Raw genomic sequence first — 16241 nt, 5'->3', positions numbered from 1 at the left:
TGCCAAGCTTCTCTTATTTATCTGTTAGTGATTAAAACCGAGGTCCTGCCATCTGGTCAACAAAGACATCCTGAGACTGGCCTAAGACCTAGAGACACTAAATGTTGGTTCCTTGCTCGTGGTCAACAGATGTTTTCCTTGCTTACCCTGAAACCAGAGTTAATGTAAAACAGCTATCTGTGACTCCGCAAAGTGTAAATTCCAAAGCCAAAGCACACACTGTCTGTGTGTTTAGATTTCAAGCAGGACATCACAGAGAGGGTCCCCTCCCTGTTGTGCATGGCTGTGGTCTCCTCCAGGGTCTCAAACTCAAACTCCCTGCCACCGAGTCCATTCCAACTCACAGTGACTCTGGAGGACAGGGTGGAACTGCCCCTGTGGGTCTCCAAAACGGTCACTCATTTTTATCCCATTTAATTAGCTCACTTCTTTGTGTAGCAAACATCAGCTATCTGAATAAAGGAATAACGTGCACTCAAAAATGTATATATTGCATTCAAAATATCACTAATTTCTATTGTATTGGATATGACAGCACCTTATATTTTGGGTCTAGGGCAAGTGTCTCACTTGCCTCAGCCTGCTCTTGGTCTGTTTGCAAACAGAAGACTAATGAGGATGAGAGAGCAGGTGGAATGGCCGGCCCCTCATCCCAAGGGCTGTGCACGAAAGGAACGAGGGCCTGCTCAGCGGTCAAGCCCAAGGCTGGTGGGTCCTCTGGCTCTGACTGCAGCCCAGTGCCCCTTTGCTCATGCTTCCCACACCCTGGATTTCACTACTATCTGCACTGAGGGAGTCTAGATTCCTACCCACCACTCTTCCTCAGCCAAGGAGGAGCCATCTGACCCACTCACCTCTCTATTCGTGCACCCTTCGGGGCGAGACTGAGTCACCATGCTCGAAAGGGAACTTTATAATTTCTCAGTACCGCCAGCCCACCTCTGCTTCTCCTTTGTTTGCTGTTTGCTTGGTGGAAGAAGTCCCACTGGTCCACTCAACCAAGAGATCATCTAGCAGTCATTCTTGACTCTTCATACCTTCTCCATTTCCTGGGCCTCAATCATTAAATCTGAGTGAGTGTTGTCACTTAACTATTTTCCTGAATCGATTCTCCTCCATGCATCCATGTTTTTCCTTCCTGTTATCCTTTGTCACTTCACAGCCTGGCCCTTCAGGACAATACTATGCAGTCTTTTAGCCCAGGTCTGTGTTCATGTTGCCCTCTATCTGGAATGCCCTTCTCTCCTTGGTTGGCTAACTACCTTCAACTTACGCTTTCAGATACAAGACAGGCATTACCTCAGTCGTTCGTTTACTCCTTTAGTGAGCACCTGTTCAGAATCATGGCACCTGCGGGACCAGCATAGTCATGTGTTCCACACTCACCGGGTCTGCTGGTTTCTCATGAGTTAGATGTGGTGTTTCATGTGCGAGAACACTAACCGGAAATGTCTAAAGCGAGCTATCACTGACCTTCCCTGTAATACTCCCACAATCCTCTCTTCCACTCTGGTGGCAACTCCATGGAACTGTGCTTTCTTGTTCTTTGGCATCCTACCTACAAGTGAGGGGTCTCCTGTTTGTCTTTATACACACGATCCTGGCTATGGCAAAAGCTCTCACCGTCTGCTGAGTTCAGAAGGAAGAAGCGGGAAAGATCGCAGATGGAGACGGAAGCGACTCACTCGGGATTACTGTCACCTCTGCTGACACAGCTGGTGCGCTCCCTGCTTCTGCAGAGACAGCCTCTGCCAGGGGCGCCAGGCCTAACAAGATTTACCACCTCGGAGAGCTCTTTCTTTCTCTCCCGGCGTACAGGCCACGCAAAGCAGGACAGTCTTCCCTGAGCGTTAGAACAGAATTAAATTCCAGAGTGCTTTACAATCTCACCTAGACGAAAGCCGGCCGTTCCACTTAGACTCACTGACAATACGTGTATGTGTTTGTGCTCAGAGAGGAGGTGGCAGGGGATGAGGGCGACATTGGAAGACAGAAAGGAAATCCACAGGCTGGACGTGGTAAGTATGCCAGTCTGCCGAACAAAAACGAATAGGGTCTCACAGAAACCAGCTTTGCCGTGTAGGCTCTTTAAAGACGTGTCAATCAATCCTGAGCAAACAGGAAGCGTAGCGGCCTGCTCAGGATCACCCATGTGAAGCAATACATTGAGTTGAACAAGCGAGAGGAGCCTGGGTGGTGTTGAATTACCCCTCCTAGGTGGCTGCAGGTACAATCACAGTACATTAGGAAATCGCCCTGGCTGGCGGTTCCAGGCAGAGAAAATAGCACTTACCTGATAGTTTCTGCAGGAAGGGTTGAAGGCATTTGTTCCACAGACAAACAGCGTATCCTCATTTTTCTTTAGAAGAACTTTAATAAAGTTGTGACACTCATCCTGAAAAAGAATTCAAACTTCCATGTCTCTATCCCTGCTAGACGGAGACCCATTCTGCATTCCCATCCCTGCCCTGACCTGCTCATCCAAAGCCTCCCCACCGCCGTGGGTCAAATCTGGAGGACAGAGTGGAACAGTCCCACGGGGACTCCAGGGCTGGGAATCTTCCTAAAAGCCGCTGGCCAAAGCGTGCGGGTTTGAACTGCCATCCTTCTGGTTCACAGCTGGGCACTTAACCGCCCTGCCAACAGGGCTCCTGTGCCACTCACAGGAACGTTAGCACTTAAGCAGCAGAGCAGCCCACTTCTCAAAGTTTGAGCTCCTCTTAACAAGTCACCCAAACAATTGCTTTTTTCAACAGCAAATAAAAACAGGGTCCAGGTTGGAAGCGTGTGCTTAGCTCGCAAGGAAGAGACAAGCCTAGAAGCATGAAGCTCCCGTCATAATAATTTTAATGCCAGATGCTCCAGGGTCCCTTGATGTACAAGGCTGCGGCTTCTGGTTGAAGTGTTTTTATGTTGTTTTATGACCAAAGGCACAAAACTCTGCATGTCTGCTGCAGCCTTTTACGAGCTCTTCCCTGATTCCCCGCGGGCACTGGGCTTTGAGGTGGGGCGATCGGCGAGCGCACTTGAAGAGTTGGGACAGCCAAGCCTGTGTCCATAATCCCTAGTGTGCCTAAGTGGTTCATGACGCAGCCCGGGCAGCTGTCGCAATGTGTCATCACGTTAAAAGCAAACTCTTTTTGCAAATTAAAGCCTTCAATAAGTTGATGGAAAACGCAATTACTGTGGGGAAAAGTGAGTGGCACGATCCGTTCCACATCACAGTCGACGGCTGGAGTTCACAGTCAAAATCTTAACCCAAAGTGGCAGCTGCAAGACAAATGAAAATTACCCACCTTATGTTTCCCCTTCATTCTGCACGTGTCTACATCAGCCTGTCTAGATTTCCAGGTCAGTTTCTGTCGGAATCAAGAAAGAAATCAATTAGAGCCCCGAGGTTGGTGCATTTGATTTTGGAAGGAAGAGTTCCCTTGGGGAGACTAGAGGCTGAACATATATTTATTGAAAGCTTTCAGCACCCGCACTCCATGATTAATTCACCATAACAACAAAAGATTAGATAGGAGTTCAAAATTAAATGAGCATTTCCATTTATTCATTAAACTACATGAGCATCGAGGAGAAAGAAAAGAAGAATAAACAACAGTGTGGGATCTTCCTATAAAATACCCAAATGAACTGGCAAACTTCAGGTCATTTTTATGAGATGCATGCCTTGCCCTTTATTTTCCGTTGAAAAATCAGGTTGTAAACATAGAGGGGATACTTGCCTTGGGTGGACATGGATTTAGCTCAGGTTACTCTCTTTCATGTAAGTTAATGGACCAGAGGAAGCTTCTACTTCTATGCACAGATTTTAATAACAAAAATACCATCCCCCTGCCCCCATGTGGAGTTACAAGGAAAGCTAGGTTATACTTTATATCTGCCTGAACAAGACATGGGAATGTACCATTGAAAACATTTCTGGGATAAAGTTTTTCACTTGAAAACAGCTATTTTGGGGGGCACACGTAGGGTCATATTTTATCAAAGGAATTTAGAGATTATCCAAAACTCCAAAATGGATATGCACATATACTTAATAAATAACACAGAGAAGTTACATATCATTTCCGAAAACTTATTATGCCCTAACTTACTCCCAAATTCGAGCCCAGTTACTGTGGAGTTGTCTCTGATACATGTGTCAGGGTACTTTTTCAGAACTGGGATGCCAGGCCTTTCTTCCAAGGCACCACAGGGTAGACTCAGCTGCCAACCTTTGCATTAGTAGCTGAGCATGTTAACTGTTTGTCACTCAATGACTCTAACCTTCCATCAGGCTCAACAGAATGACTGTGTTTGGAACCACATATTATCTCCTTAAATGTCTTTAAGACACTTAATTCTCTTTGAGAACTATCTTATACTCCTTTGTCTCAGAAAGATGGCTTTAAGAGTACTTACTTTGCTACAGTAAATTTCTTCTGCGTGTGATGTGTCTATATCAACAGTATAAATATGGTCCCTGTAAGCAAAGAAAAATTAATACACAGTCAAACACCATAGACAAACACAAAAATCAAGACAGCTTTATTTTCTACAGCATGAGAAACTTCTCAGTCGAGGCAGATAAATTCAGATCCAGTTATTGAAATCAACAAAATAGCAGACATTCACGTGCCAGAAAAAGAACCTCGCTGGTAAGAGATGTGCTGGGTGACTTTCAACAGGTCGCTCAGCAAGTTGCTCTAAGGAACACCTTTTTACAGAAAAACTTCCTTTTGGCTATATTTTCTCTGATACTAAAGTTACAGCATCTGTGTATGTGTAGTTCAAGAAAAAAACGCTGCGCATTAAGTTGGTCCAAAGACTGGAAGGCAGATGGGTTCATGTGCCCTTCAAATGTCTTCAAATCCACGTACCAAACACTTGGCATGCAACACGCCACGTTGGTTCAGCAAGGGGGTTAACCTAAAACTCATCTCCATCTTCATCTCTTTGGAAAATATATTTCCAGCCTTAGCTTTGATGATTTGATCGACAAGATGGAAGGGAAGAAAACATAATGGAGGTAAGATTATTTCCAGAAGCCAGTCTTTGCTTCACACAAAGATGGTCAATTAAGGTCTAAAATGTACTGGAGTTGAAGTTTACATTTCTTGCTTCTGTTCACCTTCCTGTTTTGCTGAGAATTTGGGTCTCTTTACAATTTGCTGCCAATCTTGTCTTGGAAGGGAGAAACCGAATCAGCAGCTCAGGTGTGGGGCTATATTTAAACCTCTCCTTCTGTGTGAGTGGAGTACAAAGGCGTTTTTGTCTGGAATTCAGAAGAAAGAAAAGAACTACACTCAACTGGGGAGATGAGGGGCTACTGCAGCAAAGCAAAACAGCTCGTTTTCCCTTGAAATAATATTGACTTTTTCTAAAATGCAGGAAGTCCTGCGGCTGGAAAATTATCCACAGCTTTAAACTAGGGCCTCACAGTTCTGATGCAGACTTTCAAGCCCCCTCATCAGTAGAACAAGAAGGAGAGGGAGGAAATTATTTTCTCGAGTTACACTTTCTTCTTTATTCCACCCTGTTCTTGAGAAATCTGTGCTTTCTAACTGATGTTAGGGATGTACAGCGGAGATTTTTAAGAAATAAAGAGAAAACAGGAGGCAAGATAGTTGACTTACAAAATTCTCTAGCCCGCCATGGAACTGTGAATGTAAGCGACTGTGTGTGTGTGTGTGTGTGTGTGTGTAAAGGTGGTGAGAAAGAGAATGTGAAGCCTATTTCATAAATTGCTGAACCAGGAAGTTTCTTCAAACTTCAGTACGGTGCCAGAATCGCCCTGCCCTTGAATTTCAAGGCCATTTTACAGCATTTTTTTTATTACTTGCTCGACTTTATTTGTGGTACTGTGGTCAGGCTCATTATTGGAACGGAATTGCCAATTACTTTAGTATCAGGTTTGGGATGACTCTGAGCTTTTCCTTGCCCTGCCTTCCCCCTCAGAAAAATAAGCAGGAGTTGCATATATGAATTGTAAATTAACAACTGATTAATATGCATTGGCAACTCCTCAGAAAGCTCTAGGATTGCCCCTTCTGGCATGGCCCGTTTGTGTGAATGAACGGTTTGGAGATTTGGGGGTGGGTGGTGGGTGGAGAATTTATAAAGTAGATAATAATAAAGCAGAATTGAAAGGGGTTCTTGCCACCAGCCTCACTCAATCCTCAGGTTCTGGATGAGATTTGGCTGCTGAGCGCTGGCAACGATTGTCCAGATAGAACAGGGGACACGGCTTTTACAAATGGCACCTCCTCTTGCGCAGTGGCAATCTACCTCAACGTCCAAAGGATCACATTGTTCCAGCAAAGAGAAACAGGGTTTTATGGAGAAAGCCACCAGCCAGGGCCGGGGGTCTTCCCAGCCACCCTGGGCTCAGCCCAGGATTCATACACTCCTTTGCTGCAGTCCATGATTTGAACACAGACTGACTTAATCCCGGGACTTCCTCTCTCCCTCCCTGTGGAGCAACAATGAATCGGGGTTGCCATGGGTTGAGCTTGGGGGAAGGATTTAACTTTAAATCGTGTTACTTGCTGCCTAGGAAGCTGGATCTCTGAAGGGCAGTTGTTGGGAAATGTGAAGTTAGAGAGGAAGCCTTACATATGGCATCAACAGCGAGCTGTTAGGAATTTTTCCAGGGACAAGAATTGAAGGAGAGTGGCTGAGTAAGCTTGGAGTCTTAGTGGTGCAGTGGTTAAGTGCTCGCAACTCACCAATCACTCCAAGGGAAACTGATGTGGCAGTTGGCTTCCACCAAGGTTCACAGCCTTGCAAGTCTTACGGGGCTCCCTGTGAGTCAGAATCAACCTTACAGCAGCAGGCTTTTGTAGTTTGATTGAGTAAGGAATGAAAATTGACAATGACTCAAATATCAAAAGCCAACTCACTGCTGTCAAGTGGATTCCGGGTCAACGCGCCTCTTTAGAGCAGGGTGAATCTGCACCTGCGGATTTCTCAGGCCGTCACTCGTGACGGGAGTACAAGGCCTCTTCTGATGCAGGCTGAGGGTTCTGAGCTGCCCACTGCTCCATCAGGCGTTCTTATGCCAATGATAGGACAGGACAAACTTGACTTCTAGCCCAAGACAATCCTATTTTATAGTGTGAAAAAGGGGCTACTTCTGCTTCCCTTTCCTTCATTTTTTCCTTCCTCTTCTTGGCATGGGAATTAGGACCGAACAGTCTTTGTTTGAATCATCTGGAATGATGGTCACCATTAAGTTTCCAAAATGCCTCACTTCTCAATTGACCTGGACTGCTAGTAGAATGTTATTACCAGAGAAAATGGTACCATCTCTACTGTTTAATGGGCAGGACAGGCTAGCAGGTAATAAATAGCACAGACTAGTGTAAGGCCAAGACCGACCGCTCGCATCCTGCCTCCGTCACATGGGTCGTCATTTAATTCTTTACACCTTGTGTTCCTGCCCTAAGATATGCAATAACACTAGATCTTTCTCTAACGTTTATAAGGAAGTTACAATTGCATTTGCAACACACAACTGGTGCACGTCACGTAATAATTTGTGAAATAAAAGTTAAAAATTGTTTTGGCATTGCTCTTGGTGATTAAATGTGGAGTTTGCCAACACTCTTTAAATGTCATACTGCAAAGCTTGTAATCTCAGACCATCTACATACTTAAAAGAATCAAGCGCTGTTATTTACCACCTTTACCTATGCCTGTAATTTCTATTTCATCTTTCCAGCATGGAATGGTTAATCAATCTAGATGCAGGTTAAGAACAGAGGGGAACCCCCTTTGAACTATTTAGAGTGAATGAGCTAGACAATCTAAGCAACTTCTGAAAGATAACAATCCAACCTCTCATTTCACAGTGGGACATTTCTGGGCAGATAAATCTGTTATCCAAAATTAGAATAAAAGCCAAAGTTTTGGCTTGATCCCTGTTTAGGCAATTGTTACATGTCCTTCAGTCTTAAGTCATGAAATGTCTAAAAGACATCCCCTCAGTGGATGGTGTTTCCTAAAAACAGAAACCACACTCTTTGCTACTGGGTCATGTCCAACTCATAGTGGCCACAGAGGGCTGAGTAGACTGTTCTGAGACTGTAACTCTTAACTCGAAACAGGAGTAGAAAGCCTCATCTTTCTTCCCCTGAGCAGATGGTAGTTTCGAACTGCTGACCTTGTTGTTAGCAGCATAATGCACAACCCCATATATTATCAGGGCTCCTAAGCAGCCTCTTAGTAGAACCAGACTGACACTTTCCTCTTATAAGATATATTAGACGTATGCTTTCATTGGGTGTTATTGCCATCCTCCCAATAAAGGATATATAAAGATGTTCGCTGCACAAATGCAAACAGAGATAAAATACACACACCTACATATACACACTATATAATACATGTTTATGCAGTCAACTCAATTTAACAAACAAGTATCGAGGAGTGAAGCACTGTTTTGGGTGCTGAGTAAATATATGCCTATACGTTCAGGAGAAGCCATGGATTATTTGGATTTGAGCTCTAAAATATGCAATTATTACTATCTACATCCACACAAAGCTAAATGGACTCAAAACATCTTGAAAGGATGACATCTTGAAGCACTAAAACTGCCTTGAAATTCAAGAAGGTTTTGCAGGGGAACCTCAACATCTGAAAACCAGCAAACAAACACAAACGCATATCCAGAACTCGGGCCTGCAGGGTGCATTGTAGCAGAAGCGTAGGACTGGTCACTTCACCTAGCAGCAATGTAGAGGGTTCTATTCATGACCATAATCATCTGGATGTCCAGTCTGTGCCTCTGTGTGGTGTTCCGTCCTGGTTTGTGGCCCACGAACACCGGATACTGTTTTGTATCTGTGAAAAGAGGAGATGGGGCAAGAGAGGGGAAAAGGAGTCAAGCCAAGAAATGGTGGTGGTGGTGGTGGTGGGGTTTGCATAATAATACAGAACTGTGTTTAAGTCAGGGCATAACACCATATCCATCCAAAATACTATCCTAGAATATACTCCTTAAAAGTCATCAAATTACAATTTAATTTCCACATGGATGTAAGTAATAAAACGGGACTTATCCTTCCATGTGTTACAACTTCTGAGTTGTCTTTCTTTCTGGAGTTAGACTTGCTAGTGAACTCTTTGCATGAAGGTGCTCTTTCTTCCACAGCTTTCTTTTCATCTTCTGTCGAGTGCTAAGCCTGAGGGGCAGCCTGCCAAAGATCTTGTCTGGGGGACAAAACTATTTCAAAGCACCCTTCCCATCAATCACCACAAAGGCAATGTGGTCTGGAGGCGAGAGCCTTCCTCCAGGAGCCAGAAGAAAAATACAGTCTCCACAGGCGTCCAGTTGGAATAATCCACTATTGAAGGCAGCCCCATTAGGTTGGCTGGCATTCTAGGAACTGTGGGAAGTTCACTGGAGTTGAGCAATTGGCTAATCTCACAGAAATTGAGGCTCTGACAGGGCAGGTCAAACTAAGTGTAGCCAATTGGGTGGACCTGGAATTTTCCTTGACATGGGCAGTCGATGAGCATATTTCTCTGTCCCTACAGTTCACGTTGGTTGAGAGTGAGCAGTCTGTAATAATATCTGACCTTTACAAATGCCTACATCTCAACATCTCTCTGCCTTTAAACCTACAATCTCCAGTGCTCTGGCAATCTTCCAAAGAAACTAAAGAGGGAAGAAAGATGAGCCACATTTAAAATGCAGTTGTTTTCCTGAGGTGTGAATAACGAATAGGAAAGCATTCAGAGGCTAATGCCCAGACTCCTACACTCTCAACCCTTCTACTATCTGAGTAGGCGATCTTATTAGAGAGTCCCGCCATTAAGTTCAGTATGAGATTATCTCGTGTCTTTCCCTCTGATCCTTCTTTTCCCTATTCACCCATGACAAGGCTAAGATCATTCATATGTTCCTCTATTATCATGGACTTGCGTGATCCTTTAAGTTTGATTTTCAGCAACAGATTTGGGCGGAAGAGACTTTTGGACGGTAGCACCATGGAAAGAACAAGTGTTTGAGTGGAAAAAAATTAAATGTTTATTCAGTTTGGGGGCCTTGAGTTAAATTGACTCTGCCATTTTGAGTGATGCTACTGAACCACATATTTTGGTCCTTCAGCGTGCCCTTTGACCTTTTGTTGTATACTTGCTTTGTCAGCCTCACCCTCTCATGTCACCTAAAGAGGTGTCATGTTTTATTATCCAGAGAGTTCAGCATTGCAGGGCTTCCCAAATGCCCCGTATTGATGTCCGACAGTCTTTGTCGGGTTCCTTGGGGTGTTGTTTGGAGAAAATTACTGGGAAATAGTTATTTGTGGAAAATGTTCTCTTTTACCTTTGCTAGGATGAAATACTTTGTCTTTGGGAGGGCAGGAAAATCACTAGCAAGTTGATTGTTTTATACAACACATAGTTAGGACTTCCCTCTTCTGAAGAGACCATGGAATTCTTAATCTTGTTGGTTACCCTCCCTTAACTACAAGACAGAGACCAGCGGATAGGCAGGGAGTTCAAAATCACTCTCTCCCCACGCCGGGAGGGATATAACTCCTAAGTTAAAAACACACCAACACCTAAGTTGTATTGGTCAATGACTCCAAAGCAGGCATATTTTGCTTGAATAGTGGAACAATGTCCATGAGAAAAGGTCACATGGGAAATACCCAAATGATAATCTTCTCCCATGATCACGGTCTCTAAGTAGCAGCTGAGACATACTTGTAAGTATTAAGAAAAGTTTCAAATTCTACTCAGATATGTCCCTCCAACACTTGTTAGAGTTACATAACGGTTGCCCCACTACTTTTAAGCTTAAAATTCATCCACCACCATCGAGTCCATACTGACTCAAACAGCCCCATTGGACAGGGTAGAACCGCCCTGGTGGGTTTCCATGACGGCGACCCTCGGGGAGCAGAAAGCTTCCGTGTCTCCTGAGAAGCAGCTGTTGGTTTTGAGCTGCTACGTCACCCATGCTTAAATTATTCCGCTTTGCCATTCAGGTGGGTTAACGGGACTAACAAATTTCCAATCTGTTTGCATGGTTTTATTTAATAATATTTTATTCTATGTTTGGTGAAGGCTTACATTAACAATTTCTACACAAGTTACTTGTTCAGTGACCTCCTGCACAGTGCGTTTTTAAGTAGCAGTGCAATGTAAGTAACACTCTTGTTCTTCTACCTGCCCTTATACATAACAGCCTCATCTTTTGTTTATTTTTAAGGAATAGCTTACTGTTTGCTCTCATGTAGGTGATTAAACCAGTAATTCTTTGTTTTAGTAGCTTCTTTTTTATGGTTTGCTGGTGGATGCAGGCTAAAATGTCCATAAGAAAGGGGGGAGCAAGGGTAAAATTCCACAATCTACTTACAGTTGCCATGCGAAATACTGATTGGCTCAGAATCTTCTGGGAAACCAGCCCCAGCAAAGTGTAGCAGTGTGAGATATAGCAGCAAGGCTTCTGGCCTCATAGTAGTTCAGCGGGGAGACTTTATTTCTCTACTTCACCCTGCCAAAGAGCAGAAACGGATGTGTTTTTTTTCTTGTTCATTTTTTCTTTTTGCAAGTCAGCTCTATTCAACGACATACAATGAAATAACCTTGAAGATAAATTCAGGAGAATAGAGGCTGCTACTTCCTGTCTTTTCCGTGGTGAAATTATCGATTATAGTGCTTTACAGGAGGAACCTGTATCCATTGCTCATTGTACCTCCTTCTCCAGGAACCTGAGCGCTTTGGGAAAGTTGCTCCCAAACATGTGATACGTTTGTTTTAATGGCCCCCTTTCAGGCCATTAAATAAGTAAAACTGGATTTGTTGGAAAGCTACAGGGCAGAGTAAAACTGCCCCTGTAGGTTTCTGAGTCTACAAATCTTTGGGGGATCAAACAGTAAGCACATGCATTTTCTACTGCGGAGCAGCTGGTGGTTTTGAGCTGTTGACCTTGTGATGAACAGCCAAAAAGTACCCACCAAGCAACAGAGTTTCTTATTATGTCCACTAGGGGGTTGCCATTTCACAATTAAGACACTCTACTCTCCCCCTGCCACCCCCGCCAAAAGTGGACAATGGGAAGACTTTTTTTTTCCCTTCCAAAAATTTGCAGTTGCCAATATTGAAAAACTAGGAGGTTTCTGATAGTAATTCAGATCTCCAACTTCTTTGATCGATCAGCATCGCTGATATACCTCGTCCTACCGCAACACACACAATCCGAATGCTCAAACAGGAGAAAAGAAAGAAACTGGCTCCGTTCTTTCATTTCCAATACTCACTTCAACCCTTTGGTTGACATCCTGACCCTGGTGAATATAATTCCACAGTGACTTTGGACATAGTAAGATCACAACATAATCTCTATGATTAAAAAGGAAATACAGGTACCCTTTCAGAATCTGTGGGAGACGACCCTAAAGAAAATCAGAAACCACATCATGGAATGGTATTGATTGAAATAAGTATATAGATACACGCCTACTGTTTGTTTCAATGATTACCTTGCAAAAAAACCATGGTAAGTAAAAACACCATTGTGTACTATTGTTTCCATCTCTATGCTCTGAAAGATGCTTTTTATGTAGAGAAAAATTATCCTGAACCTTGGAAATAAAAAGAGCCCCCCGGTGGGGCGGCAGATGCAGTGAAAGAATCCTCATGGTACTGTAAACACCGCCTCCTTCCTGGCCACATTGGGAGTGCGTGCTGCTCTATCAAGGAAATTAATGTAAAATGAGGCCATCTTTTCATCTTCCCAGAGTAATAAAGCCTTTGAAGCAGCCTGCCAAAGATGATCTTTTTTTGAACAAAGCTCCTTTATGGTGGTCCATCAATCATTTAAGATTTGTGTGTATAAAAGTCAAATGCAGTAACCTAGATGTCTTTGAAAGTTAATTTAGCAAACAAGCTGCTAACTTGTGGTTTTCAGAGCACCATTTAACATGAGATACCTGTCTCCCTTCGTCAAGCCAAAAAAAAAAAAAAAGCTTTAACAAGTCCCGGGTGTTGCATTGCAACTTATAATTTCACCGACACAGCTGGGTCTTAATCATTTCTTCAATTGAAAAGTGCACATTAATTAATTTGCTTTATCTTGAAAATCAAAGAAGGAGAGCGGTTGAGAGAAAAGCCCTGAAACATTTCCCTATCTCCATCTCTGATGTGTAGATCAAAATTCAACTTTAAATGTTTACTTGTTCACAAGGGTGATTTGTTGCCGAGAGACATAAATAGGTAACTCTAGACAGGTTAAAAGCAACTGTCTTTTTATTCTTGTCTTTGTCAGACCCTCCATAGAATGGAGACCCTGAACCCCAAGGACAAAGGCTCTCAGGTCTCCCTCTGCTTGGCTCAGGGCTCCTGTTCAGTATAACATTAGAGGGGAGCAATCAATAACCAGAGTAAGTAGAACATAAGCCAGACACCAGCCAGCTATCACGTTTTAAATATGAAAGCATGTAGGGGAAATGAAGCAGCAGCAACCTAAGAGAAGAAGAACGGGGACTCCAACAGTTGATTCTTGTTCCTGCAGAAATCCTGAGAACGATTATGCTTTCCTATTAGCAAGCTGGTCTCTATCTTGCCATCTTTGTATACATGTTCTATAAGGTCTCTATCTCTGTATACATGTCCTATAAGCTAAAGAGACGGAGCCCTTGTAGCTGATCATGTCCTCCAGGATTAATTCTTTCCATTTCAGGACTGCAAGGTTCAGATGCAAAATCCACAACCCCAGGAGCCGACAGGAAGACTACCTGAGGCAGAAGAAATATATTATGCACCCCAATGGCTCCATTTTAAATCCTTACACAAGGATTGTGACCGAGATGGGCCATTTAAATATCTCTAGGTTTACAGTGGGGCTCTGTGCCAGGAACAATAGCTGCCTTGTGTGTTTCTATCACCATGTTATCAAGGTATTGATATGTTTACCCTGTGGTTGAAAGTGCTGAGGGCTGATAAATCTTGGTCCACCCAAAGACACACACCGTTTTCTTCACCGGAGGTTCTGGGGAGTCCTTACCCAATCCACCTTGGGTCCTAACCCTTGCAAGTCGGTAGGTAGACAGGATTATTTTCTTGTTGAAATGATGACTTTGTGGAGAGATCCCAATTTTATTAGCTGGTTGATTCCCAGCCTGTGGAAGATGGGCTGGGTCTGTCTTGCCCCATAAGACCACAGGAATACAGACTTGTAATAACATAGCATAGCAACTGAAATACAAGTTTGCATTGGATTTCAAAAGCTAGAACTTAACCAGCTGCTGCAGTTAAAGAGACTGAGGAAATAAATTTTAAACCCTAAAAAGCGCTACTACCCACATATAGCATATTTACAGAAAACAATACAAACCATGGCCTTTTCAATCACCTCATAGGCATGCGGAAGTTGGACACTGAATAAGAGAGGCTGAATAAGAATCAATACATTCGATTTATGGTATGGCGAGCACTATTGAAAGTACCGTGCACTGACCAAAGAACAAACAGATCCGTCTTGGAAGAAGTACAACCAAAACGCTCTTTAGCAGCAAGATGGCAAACTTCCTCTCATGTACTTTGAACATGTGATCAGGAGAGGCCAGCCCTTGAGAAAGCACATTGAGTGTCGTAATGTGGAAATACAAAAGGAAGACCCTGGCAAGACCGACTGGCATAGCGACCATAAGGGTGATGGGCTCTGACATAAGAACAGTGGTGAGGGTGACAAAGGAGTGGGCAGTATTTTGCTCCATCGGATGGAAGGTGGCTATGAGTCAGTCGATGTGGACTGCACTTAATAACAACAAAACATGTGTCCTTTCCTCTCTCTGTGGCTGATCTTAGTCTATTTATGGCTTAGATTTAAGCAGTTATCCAGAAAGTTATATAAAGGAAGACCAGTGATATAAAAGATGCAAAGCAAGAGCATTTTCTTCCTCTTATGCTTGAATTTTTCCATAGAATTGTCCCAACCTTCCACTTTTCTTACCTTACACAGAAATGATCTTTGTAAGACATCACGGTAGTATTCTGTGCCTCAACCCATACAATTCATGAAAAATCTGAAGCGCTTTCTTAATTTGAATAGGCTTTGGTTGGTGAATTTATTAGATCTATTTCATTTCATCAATGACACGCTTTTATTGTGAATGCGATGGGAAAGGTTTGTGGTGGCTTTCCATACAACCTTAAATCCACATGAAAATACGTTTTACTCTAACTTTCCCCCTAAAGTCCTCACACCAAAATTGAGTAACAGAACCAGGATGAATGACTGGTGTTGGGACAACGGACGCCAAGAATTAAATGTTGGTGTCGCGTGATTGAACAGGGGTCGCGTGATTGGACAGGGGTCGTCTTCAGGCATTTCAACTAAGAACCAGAAACAAAGAGGTCTGTCTGAAAATCCGGTGACTGTATTCACACTGATAATTGCTTTTGTTAATACTCTTCTCCTTATCTGGAGCCTCCATCAACCTCCACTTGCCAAGTCCCACTTGCCAATCATTCAGCTGATTATTGTGTCAACAAACCGTTAAGCAAAACAGATGTCAATAGTAGTGGAGAATGAGGTCATACATTGAAGAATGAGGTCATCATTGAAGAATGAGGCCACATATTGCCACATCTTACTCCTGATCAACCAGAATACTTTATAAGAACTGTGGGGCCTGGCCAGCCTCCCCAGTCAGACAGGCCAACCCCTTAACACTAGTTTAAGTCCTCTGTTGAACTATTCCCTTAAATCTGCCCCAGAAAATCCTGCTTACAACCCAATAGCATTTGGTTCAAGGACCTAAAAACCATATTCAATTTATTGCCAACATCGGTGTGAGGGATTATATACTTAGCTATGGATTTCTCACACCCTAAAAATGTTGAGACATAGACAAGAAGGGAGGGAAGGAAGGAGGGAGGGAGGGGTGAGAGGAGAGAGGGAGGGATGGAGAGAGAGAGAATCTGGCACTGCTGGTGCATATTCTGCACAGCTACACTTGTGTGTGGCTGTCCAAGGTGGAAGGACTAGCCCACTTCTACTGAAAACGTTCCCAGCACTTCCTAGTGTCTTAAGAAGCTTACCTCACCCTGCTTAATCCCTGAAGGCTTTGAGCGTGACCTCTATGCCACCCAGGTACAAGACATCCATGTAGCGGCAACGGGTTATTTGTAAGTTCCTATGTGTCGTGTGTAGCAGGTGACCTAACGTGACTCACAGTCCATACACACACAGAACCGAGCTTTGTGCTTCAGTGCTCAGCAGGGCAGCACCACAG

At 43.5% G+C, this 16241-nt stretch overlaps 1 protein-coding gene across 3 annotated transcripts in view; it reads right to left on the bottom strand.

Annotated features, from left to right (window-relative positions):
• The window catches only part of SEMA6A (semaphorin 6A), a 152038-nt gene that overhangs the window by 64904 nt on the left and 70893 nt on the right, over nt 1–16241 (bottom strand). For all 3 annotated transcript variants that reach the window (XM_004706565.2, XM_004706566.3, XM_045285086.1), the window contains exons 2-6: nt 11360–11497; nt 8718–8835; nt 4411–4471; nt 3297–3359; nt 2294–2395 (exon numbers count right to left, since the gene is read on the bottom strand). In XM_004706565.2, coding sequence (XP_004706622.1) covers nt 2294–2395; nt 3297–3359; nt 4411–4471; nt 8718–8835; nt 11360–11459 — 444 coding nt within the window. In that variant the 5' untranslated portion in view covers nt 11460–11497. The remainder of the gene's footprint in view (nt 1–2293; nt 2396–3296; nt 3360–4410; nt 4472–8717; nt 8836–11359; nt 11498–16241) is intronic.

This window comes from Echinops telfairi, unplaced genomic scaffold (genome assembly GCF_000313985.2).
Source record: "Echinops telfairi isolate 266 unplaced genomic scaffold, ASM31398v2 ScPeMD7_7469;HRSCAF=8507_1, whole genome shotgun sequence".
Taxonomy (NCBI): domain Eukaryota; kingdom Metazoa; phylum Chordata; class Mammalia; order Afrosoricida; family Tenrecidae; genus Echinops; species Echinops telfairi.
Note: the sequence above shows the minus strand (reverse complement) of the source record. Positions and strands in the feature narration are given on the sequence as shown.